Genomic DNA, 12,536 nt, shown 5'->3' with positions numbered 1-12,536 from the left:
GACTCCCAATTAACGCAAAAACAGAAAAATATGCTTGGAACCAGGCACTTAAGGGACACACAGAAAAGCATAAAGAGAAAATGAATAAAGGAGAGGAAGACACAGAAAACATGGAAGAGAATACACGTCCTGAAGAGGCCAGCAGCAACCCCCGGGGTGTGGGAGGAACAGGGTGCTGGCCAGCTCTCCCACCGGTGGAGCGAGTCCAGCAGTCCCTTCGCTCCGAGGGTCCGGCCCTGACCCCAAGGCCCAGAGCGTAGCAGCCACCCAGGGGCCTCGCACACAGCTCCACCCCCATGGCTCCTGCTCCTTCAGGATCCCTCTCCGCTACAGTACTGCTGGTGTTTAAAGAGTGGGGTCAGCAGCTGACAGGGAGAGGCTGGACTGCAGCGAGTGCCCCCTACACAGCCTGTCACCCGGCCAGACTTGCTGCCACCAGGTGTCCATGCATATCCCTCCAACTGTGCTTTCAACAGCCCCACGCAGACGTGAAAACAGAACAAACCAGACAAGTACAGACAGCAAGCCTGCAGCACACAGCCGTCCACTTTGTGACAAATCTCTCCTACCTGCAACCCTCCCAGATCCCAAAACCACTGTGTCCTGGTGTAAATGACAGAGCAAGTGCAAGGACTCGGCTGAGCCCCTGAGGCCCTGGACTGCAGCCCGAGTGTCCCAGGGTCACCTGGCTCTACAACTGCACCTGGTGCATCTCTGTCAGCTGCCGAAGCTCTGCCACTGCCCGCTGCTGTCTGCCAGCCTCCTCCTCCTGTCTGCTCAGCAGTTCAGCACCTGCAGGGTCACGTTCTTGTTCACATTCCTGGAGCAGGAAAGCAAAGCACGTAACTCAGAGAAGTCACCCGAGAAAGCACATAGCCAAAGAGGATGACACCAGAGAGAACTGACAACACAACTTCTCACAAAATTTGTCCATCAATGTCACAGCAGCACTGGTCACAACCACGAAAAGGCAGAACCAACTCCAGTGTCCACCAACGGGTGAACGGATGAGCAAAATGCAGTGCATACATGCAACGGGCTCTCACTCAGCCATAAAAAGGAATGAGGTACTGACACATGCGATAACATGGTGAACCTGGAGACACGTACTCAGTGAGAGAAGCCAGACACACAGCATATGGTCAGGCTTCCATCAACAGGAAACAGAGGCACACCCAGGAGAGAATACAGGTGGTGGTCAGAGGAGGGAAGAACGAGGTGACTGCTAATGGGGACGGGGTTCCTTTTGGGCTGAAGAACAGGTTTTGGAATTAGTTGTGATGGTTGCACAATATAACGAATGTACTAAAAGCCACTTAAGCACATGTTTAAAAACGGTGAATTTTACGTTATGTGAATTATAACTCAATAAAAATAATAACTATGAAAGAATATTCAACCTGTTTAAGTAGCTTAGTGTAAAGTTGGAAACCCCAGAAGGAGAGGCTGCAGGTGCTGACAGAGATGAAAGGCGTGGCCTCCAGGCCGCTGTCCCTCAGGCAGAGGAGGGAAGTGACACTTACGGGAGAGAAACCATCCATGAAATGCCTGGATGGGGGAGTGCCGACAGAACTACACGAACCCGAAGACACACTTTTTTTTTTTTTTCCTTTTTCTCCCCAAAGCCCCCCGGTACATAGTTGTATATTCTTCATTGTGGGTCCTTCTAGTTGTGGCATGTGGGACGCTGCCTCAGCGTGGTTTGATGACCAGTGCCATGTCCGCACCCAGGATTCGAACAAACGAAACACTGGGCCGCCTGCAGCGGAGCGCGCGAACTTAACCACTAGGCCACGGGGCCAGCCCCAAGACATACATCTTAAAGAACATTTCATAGCCACTAAGCAAAAGTGGGTGATGATAACATTGACCCTCAATGTCACCAAGGTCACCAGGAAACAAATTAACCAAACAGTCAATGACCGAATAAGTTGGTAGAGCTTTTTTCTTAAAAGCTATGTGACAAGAAACGTCAAGAGCCACAGAAAATGCTTCTGTCTTAACACTCCCACCTCTGGGAACATTTTCAGCATCAACAATCCAAAGGGAGAAGAAAGCTACATGCTGTATACCAGCACGGCACCGCGGTCCCCTCCCCTCCACACTCCCAAAAGCCAGCCCCTCGCCCTGCGGGCCTCCCAGCCTCTCCGGTGCACAGACAGACGTCTCTGGGGCCCCAGGCTACCCACTTGTCTACACCGCACCTCAGACTCAAAATAACCAAAACTAAACTGGATTTTTCTGCCCAAACTGGGGCTCCGCCAAGTTCTCTACCTCAGTTAACAGCACGCCAAACCCGCACAGTCCTCCTGTTCCCGCCTCCCCTCATACCACCGCACAGCCAGCCAGGGCCTGTCCTGGCATCCCTCCATTCCCATGAGCACAGCTGGCTGCCCCCATGGTCACTTGGCCTTAGGCGCTGTCATCAGCTTGGAGGCAGCAAACGCACTCAAAAAGAAAACCTGCTCTTGTCACACTCTTCCTTAAACTTCTAAGTGTGCCCACCACCCTAGGAATAAAGCCCCTCACATGCGGCCCTCGACCCCTGCACGGCCATGCCTCCTCATCTGTCTAGTTCCTCTAGGCACCTGCCCGGCCTCTGTGCCCAGCACCACATCGACCCCGGCCCCTCAGCCCTGCAGAGGCGCCGGCTGCTCTCTACATGCACATCTGAGATGCCCAGAACCGAGCTGGCACCCGGAGACAAACTGTGGGTGAAAATGCCCACACAAGCGTTCCTCTAGCAAACAGCAACAAGGAGAAGCAACTGTGCAGAAAGGGGAGTGCTGGAGTCAATTATGGATCCTTTTTCAAAGTTCCTTCTTCCAATTGGAAAAGGTAACGTAGGAACGTCCAGTTTTAAACATAAAAGGCATGATCTTAAAGCCTTTTTGCTACAAACATCTAGAATTGCTAGATAAAACACAACAAGAGTGACTTTAAATGCTCTTAAGAAAGGGACACCCCACATGCAGACAGGACAGACCTGAAAACTGAAACAATCTGGGGAGACAGGGATGAGTTAGAACAGTGCATCGTCCTGGAATCGGAGGCTGTGCCAGGAGGGTGGTTGGAAACGCAGTGTAAGAATCAAGCCAGGTGCCCTGAAAGGCTGCATCGCAGGACAGGACAGACACACTTGCCCCCAGGGTAAGCACATTCGTCTCCAATGAAGCAGGCTGGGCAGAGGCCTGCTCCTGACGTGTGTTCACAATGTACACAAAGCATGGGGTGCAGGAACTCCCAAGCAAAGGAACTGACATAAAAGTAAGTCCCAGCAAAGAGCTACTTGTGGGACACTGAGGCGGTAAAGACCTGGCACCATCTGCAGCAGCTCCAGCGAGGCAGGACACAGACATTCTCACAGAAACCAGACGAACACCCTCCAGAGATAAGCATACCACAGCTACTCCAGGAAGAACAACAGAGACACGGAAGACAAAGCATTAAAAAGAAAGATCTTGAGAAGCAACACTTACAAGTTTGCAGCCCAAAAAACCAAAAACCAAAGTGACTCAAATAATTCCCAGCCACACATTTAAAGCGAATAGTTGGTCATACTGCCAAATACGAAGCAAAGTTCAGACCAATTTCCTCATAAAAAGGAAAGGACAGTTATGCTTAAAATAAAAGCAGGGGCCGGCCAGGTGGCGCAGCAGTTAAGTTCACATGCTCCACTTCGGCAACCCGGGGTTCGCCGATTCAGATCCTGGGTGCAGACCTACACACTGCTTGTCAAGCCATGTTGCGGCAGGCATCCCACATATAAAGTAGAGGAAGATGGGCACGGATGTTAGCTCAGGGCCAGTCTTCCTCAGCAAAAAGAGGAGGATTGGTGTCAGATATTAGCTCAGGGCTAATCCTCCTCAAAGAAAAACCACCAAAAACCAAACAAAACAAAAGCAGCTTGAAAATATCTCTAAAAAACATAAATTTATACAGAATGACACAGCTGATTTTAAGAAATCAAAAAAGACAGTCTGAAATAGAAACAGCAAAGACAAAATCAACAACTCTGTAGACAGGTTTAATAGCGCATTCTGTAGAGATAACCAAAGTCAGCATGAGGGACGATGCTGAATGTGGCAGAAAGGACAAAGGCAGGAAAGCCTGGACAACAGGATGAGAACTGTGTATGCAAGAAAAGGCCTAAACCATAAGTGGAATTCCAGGAGAGAGTGGGCAGGAGCTACACAGGGCAATACTGCCTGCAGACTTTCTAGAAGCGAGGGGCATCAACTACAGATTCAAAAACACCATGACCCCAAGTAGGATTAATCAAATCATGAAATCCACACCCACACACAGCAAAGGGCGACTGCAGAATGGTAAAGACAGAAAGTCTTCCAAGCATCCAGACAGCCAGGGGGAGCCAGGGAGAGCAAGGACGAAACCCCAGTGAGAGAGACAGGCCAACGGAGACGCCTCCACCAGTGAGACTAACCTCCGAGAAGGAAGGGGAACAAAATAAAAATACAGTCAGGAAAACAAAACTGGGAGCATTTGGCACAAGAAGGGTCTTGCTAGAGGAAACGCTAAAGAGTATTCTTTTTTTTTTTTTAAAGATTGGCCCTGAGATAACATCTCTTACCAATCTTTTTGTTTTCTTCTTCTCCCCAAAGCCCCCCAGTACCTAGTTGTATATTCTAGCTGTGAGGTGCCTCTGGTTGTGCTATGTGGGATGCCACCACTGCATGGCTTGATGAGCAGTGCTAAGTCTGCACCCAGGATCTGAACCAGCGAAACCCTGGGCCACAGAAGCGGAGCACATAAACTCAACCACTCGGCCATGGGGCCGGCCCCTTAAGGGTATTCCTGAGGCAGACGGAATATGGCCCCACATGGAAAGTCAGAAAATAAATAAAGGGCAAAGAAGATAGGAAATACGATGCTAAACCTAAACAACAAAAATTGACCACTAAAAACCAAACTCCTTATTCATAAGCACAAAAAACTGGAAGCAAGAAAGCTGTGGGGCCAGCCGGGTGGCACAGTGGTTAAGTTCTCACGTTCTGCTTCTCAGCGGCCCGGGGTTCACTGGTTCGGATCCCAGGTGCAGACATGGCACCACTTGGCACGCCATGCTGTGGTAGACATCCCACATATAAAGTAGAGGAAGATGGGCACGGATGTTAGCTCAGGGTCAGGCTTCCTCAGCAAAAAAGAGGAGGACTGGCAGTAGTTGGCTCAGGGCTAATCTTCCTCAAAAAAAAAAAAAAAAGAAGCAAGCTGTCCTTCAGCAGATAAGTGACCAACAGACTGGCACACCATGCAATGGCACAGTGAGAGGGTGAGGACTGAGCAGGAACAACTAGCATGAATCCTACATTCATTTTGCTATGTGATTCAAAAAGTCAGACCCAAAAGCCTATGTATTCTAGGATTCCATATGCACCACATTCTGGAAAAGGCAAAACTATGGAACAGAAACAGGTCAGCAGTCGCCAGGGGATGGGGAAGCAGGAGAGGCTGCCTACAAGGTGGACGCATGGGGAAGACTGGGGGGGTGGAATTGCTGTGTAATGACCCCTGAGGTGCTGGAGTCTAGGACAACAGTCTGCCCTCAAGGTTATTTTAAGACGTTTATATAGACAGATGTGCAGAAATAAGTACAGATATATGCATGTATGTGGACAAGCATCCATACTCAGATCTCCTAGCTCTGTCCACTGGGGCTTAGAAGCAGCAAGCACACCCAGTGCCCAGGTCTTGGTTTCTAAATATCACCATCCAATAAAAGGAACCAGGGCTCTTTGGGGAAATGGATGATTCTAGAACTGAGGCAGGGAAAGTGCAAGATGAGCCTGGAGTACTGTGTAGTGCCAGAAAGCCAGGATACGCTTACAAAACAAAGGATGGGTATGTCGACGGGACAGGGGAGCCCATCAGAAAGAGCTCCCATGGGCAGAACTGAAATAGTCTGAGCAACAACATAGTTTGGGGCTATAACTTGAAGTATAACACAAATACACATGAGCCCACACCGACATAAATATATGATTGATAAACTAATTGACGGGTGAGAAGAGAGAGATCTTTCTTGCAGAAGGATTCTAGACACAGTGCATGGCCAGGGCTCCCCACAGACGGCGGCTCTGCCTCTCCCTCCATTGTGTGGGCTGGGCTTGTGACGCGATTCCAAGGAAGAGACTCTACAAAGGGGAAAAACTGTACTTTTACAGGTGAAACTGGCTGACACTATGTGACAAAAAGGGCATATCCCTCCATGGTACCATTTTCAGAAATCTCTAACTTGAGTCTAAATATGAGAAAATGTCAGACAAACCCAAACTGAGGGAAGGTCTATAACTGACCAGTATTATTTAAAACTGCCACGGTCATCAAACATAAGGAAAAGGGAGAACCGTCAAGAGACCTGAGGAGGGAAAGGAGTCAAGATAACTAAACACAATGCGGAGTCCTGGATGGGATCCCAGATAGAAAAAGCACGCTAGGGCCAGAACGGGTGGCCTAGCAGTTAAGTTTGGCGCCTTCTGCTTTGGCGGTCTGGTTTCAATTCCCAGGCACAAACCTATACCACTCGTCTGTCAGTGGCCATGCTGTGGCAGCAGCTCACATACAAAAAGAAAAATAAAAAGCTAATTAGCAGAAAGACTGGTAAAATCCAAATGTGCCTTGTCAAAAGTGCCATGGTGTGTAAGACGTTACCAGTAGGGAAGCGGGGCGAAGGTCACACAAACTGTCTGAACTATCTCTGCAACTTTTCTGTAAATCTGTAACTAGTCCAAAATTAAGTTTATTTAAAGCAGTAAACAAATAGATATCTGGATAGATAGTTGGACAGATGGATGGACTGTGGGGTTAAAAATTATTTTTAAAAAAAGAAATGTAAAACAAACCACTTTACACTTATTAGGATGGCTACTGAAAAAAATAGAAATAACAAGTGTTAGCGAGGATGTGGAGAAATTGGAACCCTTGTGCACTGTTCGTGGGAATGTAAAATGGTGCAGCTGCTGTGGAAAACAGCATGGCAGTTCCTCAAAAAACTAATAGAATTACCATATGATACAGCAATTCCACTTCTCCATATACACCCAAAAGAACTGAAAGCAGGGTCTCAAATAGATATTCATACACCCATGTTCACAGTAGCACTACTCACAATAACTAAAATGTGGAAGCAAACCAAGTGTCTATCAGTGGACAAATGGATAAACAAAACGTGGTCTAGACATACAATGGAATATTATTCAGCCTTATAAACGAAGGAAATTCTGACATATGCTATGACATGGATGAACCTTGAGGACATTACACTAAGCGAAATAAGCCAGTCACAAAAAGACAAATACTGTATAATTCTACTTATATGAGGTACTTAGAGTAGTCAAAATCATAGAGACCAAAAGTAGAATGGTGGGCACCAGAGGCGGGGCTGGGGGGAACGTGGAGTTATTGTTTAAAGGATACAGAGTTCCAGTTTTACAAGATGAAAAGAGCTATGGAGACGGACAGTGGTGATGGCTGCACAACATTATGAATGTATTTAATACAATTGAACTGTGTACTTAAAAATAGTTAAAATGGTAAATCTTAAGTATATTTTGCAATTTAAAAAACCATGACAAAAATGTACATTACAGGAAGTATAAATGGAGTTAAAGGATTCTAAAGTCCTTGTACTATCTAGGAGGAAACTGCAAGTGTTGACTAAATCTAGACTTAGATAATTTAAGTGTAAATGTTGGATTTAAAAAGCTCACCACTAAAAGAATAGAAACTGAGTATGTTATTACCTCAAAATGGGTAAAGAGAAAATTTAAAAAAAAAATCTCCTATATAAAATAATCCAAAGAAGGTAAAAAGGAAGAAAAAAGAAACAAAACAAGCAGGACAAATAGAAAGCCCAAATTAAATGATAGATGTAAGCTCAAATACATCAGCGATTACATTAAATGTAAATGAATTAAACTGTCTACTAAAAACACAAAGATTGTCAGAATAATTTTAAAAGATCAACTCTCTACTGTTTACCAGATACATATCTAAAATATAAAGATGCAAAGATACTGGAAGGTAAAACGTAGAAAAAGATCAGAATCATGTCTGGTCCATTCACACAAACTCCTAAAGCACAGTCACCATGGAACTCAGGACCGCATCAACTCTGGGCTGGGGTGGGGTGGGGCACAAGGAGGCATCCAGGCCCATCCTGTTTCCACCTGCAGAGGCATCCAGTGGTGCTCACTGTGTACCCATTTGTTAGGCTGCATGCAAGTTTGACGTACTTCGTACTCTTCTATACATATGCTACACATCACAGTTTGAAACAAGTATGATAACGTGTATTTAAAGGTGGGTTTTATGGACCCCACCAGAGACCATTTTTCCAGGCCCTGCCTATGATCTAGATCTCTCCCGCAATAATACAGATTAAACTAAACTTGCTCACTGCCTAAAGTACTGTGAACTGAGTCCAGTAGAATCAAATGCCTAGAATATAGATTTAATACTTTGAAATTAGTCAACTCAATATCTAATAAATTCCCTTCCAAATACTAACAAAAGCCACATCAATTAAATAAAGGTCATCAATTCAAGACACATGGAATTCACACCAGGCGTTGTGGCAGAAACGGGGACATTAAGACGACCCCAAGCCCGCCCTCTTGCTGCAGCTCTGGGTGGCAGACCGCCTCACAGCTCCACACTGGGACCCATCACACCGACTGCAGGAGACGCGAGGCAATCACTCCACAAGGGAAGGTGTAAGACAGTTATCCTCAGCGTGCAAAAGGCAACCTTCTGTCTCCAAAACCCAGAAGATCAAGGTCACGAGGAAGGTAGATCCAGGCTCCAGTAGGCAGTCTACAGAGAGACCTTCCAGGCAGGGTACTAGGGAAGAAAGGCCTGCAGCAGAAGCTCCGCCTCCAGCCTGGTTGGCTCCCAGTTTCCACTTTTAAACAGAGAGGGCCCTTCAGAAATTGAGTCCTCTCTCTGGTTTGGATTTCCACCACAACAGGGAGAAATCCTCTGACAGGCAACACGCCTTAACAGAGAACCTTGAGGAAGAATACCTTTGTGATGACCCCAGGCTGTTCCAGAGAGTCACCACCCAGCGCCTGCTGCGGGAGCTCCGAGTCCTCCGTCCTCTCTCCATCCGGGTCCTCCAGCTAAGAGGGGAAGGGGCAGAGAAGAGCGTTTACAGCAGCATCCAGAGCCACAGCCTCAGGCCCTCCCAGCCCTCCCTGCCCGCCCACACCAACTCTGCACCACTGCTCCCCTCCAGCTCCTCCAACGGTTTGAATAACTCAGAATTAACTGAACTTACCTAATTTGAGAAAACTAGATCATAGCAATCAGTCTCCACTAAAAATGGAATGAAGCTACAGGCAGAAGCCTCTGAGTGGCACAGTGTCCTTCACCAGGTGTCACTGTCACCATGGGAGCACGGCTGACACTGGCAAGATTGCCCAGCAACACCACAACCCACGTTCCACCCAGCCCTCCTCGACCGAACTCCCTCAGCACACAGGAGCCTCCAGAAAGCCAACCAGCGTTGCTGCTGGGTCTCCTCTCATTGCTCCACTCTCCAATCTTTCTTTTCTGATCCCACCCCTTCCAGTAGGTACCTGTATCTCACCCCAGTCTTTAAACAGGCAAATAAATCACTCCCTAGCCAGAGGATGGAAAGGTACCAGCTCAGACACATCAAAATGAACCTATGAGTTACAAGGTAAGGCCTAGCCTTGGAACTTTACATTAAACACAATATTTCCTTGGAAATAGATGAGACATCAGCAAGTTAACAATGATCCTGCTGGCAGGGAATGCCAGGACGCCGAACCAGCTGAGCCTGAGGTTCCTCCACCTCCAGACCAAGCCTGTCAATGGCATCCTGCTTGCTCAGAAGCTTTTCCTCGAGTTCAGTTATTCTAGCCTGAGCCTTCTGAATTTCAAGCTGACTCTAATGCACAGGCAAACATATCCTGTCCTTTAAAAAGGCAAAGATAATTATGTCACTTACACTCTCTGAACTCGGAGGCATGTCCACTCCATCCTGCCACCTGTCAAATCAAACTTCAACAGCCTTTCTCTAAAAACAACCTTCAGATGGATCCTATCTTCTCTCCTACTGGGGGTGCCTGTTATGGTCAAATTGTGTCTCCAGAACAACCCCCCACCATGCAACTGCATCTGGAGACAGGGCCTTCAAGATGATAACGGTTAAATGGGATCCTAAGGCGGGCCCTGATCCAATAGGACCATGGCCTTACAAGAAAAGGAAGAGACACCATAGCACTCTCTCTCTCACGTGAGGACACACTGAGAAGGCAGCCACCTGCAAGCCAGGAGGAGAGCTCTCGCTAGAAAACAGCCCTGCCAGCACCCTGATCCCAGACATCCAGCCTCCAGAACGGTGAGAAAACAGCCATCCAGTCTGGGTTTTATGTTATGGCAGCTGAGCAAACTAACACAGATCTGGGTACCAAGAGTAGGGTGCTGCTGTAACAAATACCTAAAAACATGGAAACAGCTTTGGAAGCAGGAGATGGGTACAGACTAGAAGAGTTTTGAGGTACATACTAAAAAAAGTCTAGATTGCTGTGAAGGGATGTCAGCAAAGGTGACTCTGGCAAGGCCTCAGACGTCAATGAAGAACACGCCACCAGAAACTGGAGTAAAGGCAAACCATGCTATAAAGAGCTCAGCTGGATAGTGTCCTAGTGTTCTGTGGAAGGCAGAATGTGTGAGCCATGAAATTGGCTATTTAGCTGAGGAGATTCCTAACTAAAGTGTCGATGGTGCAGCCTGCTTCTCCTCAGAGCTTACAGTAAAACACAGGAGGAACCAGAACTTGAAGATTTGGAAAATTCTCAGCCTATCCATAATACAAAGAAGGAGAGAGCTTGCTCTAGAGAGAACACCAAGGGTGTGGCTGGACAATCATTTCATAAAGAGATCACTGTGGAGTTAATCAGCCATCTTAGCAGAATCAGCAATGGAGACAGGATTACGCCAGCAGAGACAGGATGAAATAAAGAAAGGCTTCCGGACTTCTGAGATTCTACAGGACAGAATAGAGTTATAAAGGGAAGAATGACCAGAAGGCAGTTAAGAGGTCATCAGCCTGCGATTCCCACCATAGGCAAAGGTGACAAGGCTGTTTCCTCCTCAGTGTCAGAGGGTGGGGTCCCCTCCTCAATTTCAGAGGCCAGGAGGCCTCTGCCCAGGGCCATGGGGGTGATGCTACAGCCTCAGTGGGCCCAGAGGGCAGAGCATCCGCCAAAGAGGAGTATTCTTGACCCTTCAGATCAAACAGAATTTGCCTGCTAGGCTCTGGACTTGCTAGGGACCTGTCATCCCTTTCTTCTTTTCCATTTCTTCCTTTTGGAATGGGATTGTCTATCCCATGCCTGTCCCGCCACAGTATTTTGGAAGCACATAACTCTAGTTTCACAGCTGAAGAGGAATTTTGCCTCAGGTGAATCCTAACTCAAGTTTTGCCCATATCTGATGAGATGATATTTAGAGGAGACTTTGGACTTGGAATAAATGCTGGAATGAGGTAAGACCTTTGGGGCTGTTGGGATGGGGTCAAAGTATTTTGCATGCAAGAAGGACAGGAATTTGGGGGGCCAGAGGGCAAAACGTTACGGACTGAACTGTCCTCCCAAAAAATAATACGTTGAAACCCTAATCCCCATGTGACTGTATTTGAAGATGGGTCCTTAAGGAGGTAATTAAGGTTAAATGAGGTCATAGGGTGGGACCCTAATCTGACAGAACTGGTGTCCTTATAACAAAAGGAAAAGACACCAGAGCTCGCTGGCTTGTCCTCTCTCTCTCTGCACACACAGAAGAGGCCATGGGAGGTCACAGCAAGAAGGCAGCACCTACCAGTCAGGAAAAGACGCCTCACCAGAAACCCACCCTAACAGCACCTTGATCTCAAGACATCCAGCCTCCAGAACTGAGAGAAAATAAATGTCTGCTGTTTAAGTCACCTAGCCTGCAGTATTCCGTTATGGCAGCTCGAGCAGAGTAAGACAATGCCTTTCCATCTCCCCTGATCTTGTCTCTCCCTCTCCTCCAGCTCACCTATTCTCTACTGCCTTCCCTCTACAGCCCAGACCCCCACGGGCCCCAACCTTAGATACTCTTAACTTTAGATCAACCCAAAAGCCAACCAAGGCAGAGCTGCATGAGCATGTTATCAGACAATGAGAAACCTAGCTCCCACTGCCTACCATCCATCTCTTAATTGTTCAGTTCCAGGGTACATGTACAGCACTATCAAAATCGTTAACCCTGACCTCCATGGGACACAACTTTACCAACTCGAGTACAGTGTTTATACACAGTTCCTCTTGCCTTCAGTCTTACAAACTCTACCCATTTCCAAAGTAACTCAGGTCAGTGTTTTCCCCCTCAACCCCTCCAGTGAGGCTGCTTTACACATCTGTGTAATACATCTGTGATATAGTTAGGATCTTGGTTATAGTCTGCATTCCATCCTGGGATCCTCCAATCTCCTAAATGATTTTTTAAATTTGCATACAAATTTTCTT

At 47.2% G+C, this 12,536-nt stretch overlaps 1 protein-coding gene across 39 annotated transcripts in view; it reads right to left on the bottom strand.

Annotated features, from left to right (window-relative positions):
- PCNT (pericentrin) overlaps positions 1-12,536 on the bottom strand; it is a 142,253-nt gene that overhangs the window by 123,258 nt on the left and 6,459 nt on the right. For 31 of the 39 annotated variants that reach the window (XM_070598017.1, XM_070598031.1, XM_070598034.1 and 28 more), the window contains 2 exons: positions 9,042-9,137; positions 704-820 (listed from right to left, as the gene is read on the bottom strand). In XM_070598017.1, coding sequence (XP_070454118.1) covers positions 704-820; positions 9,042-9,137 — 213 coding nt within the window. The remainder of the gene's footprint in view (positions 1-703; positions 821-9,041; positions 9,138-12,536) is intronic. The other 8 variants (XM_070598024.1, XM_070598026.1, XM_070598025.1 and 5 more) reach the window with 1 other exon arrangement.

Source organism: Equus przewalskii, chromosome 27 (genome assembly GCF_037783145.1).
Source record: "Equus przewalskii isolate Varuska chromosome 27, EquPr2, whole genome shotgun sequence".
Classification (NCBI taxonomy): Eukaryota; Metazoa; Chordata; class Mammalia; order Perissodactyla; family Equidae; genus Equus; species Equus przewalskii.
The sequence above is the reverse complement of the archived record's forward strand: the minus strand, read 5'-3'. Positions and strand labels throughout refer to the sequence as shown.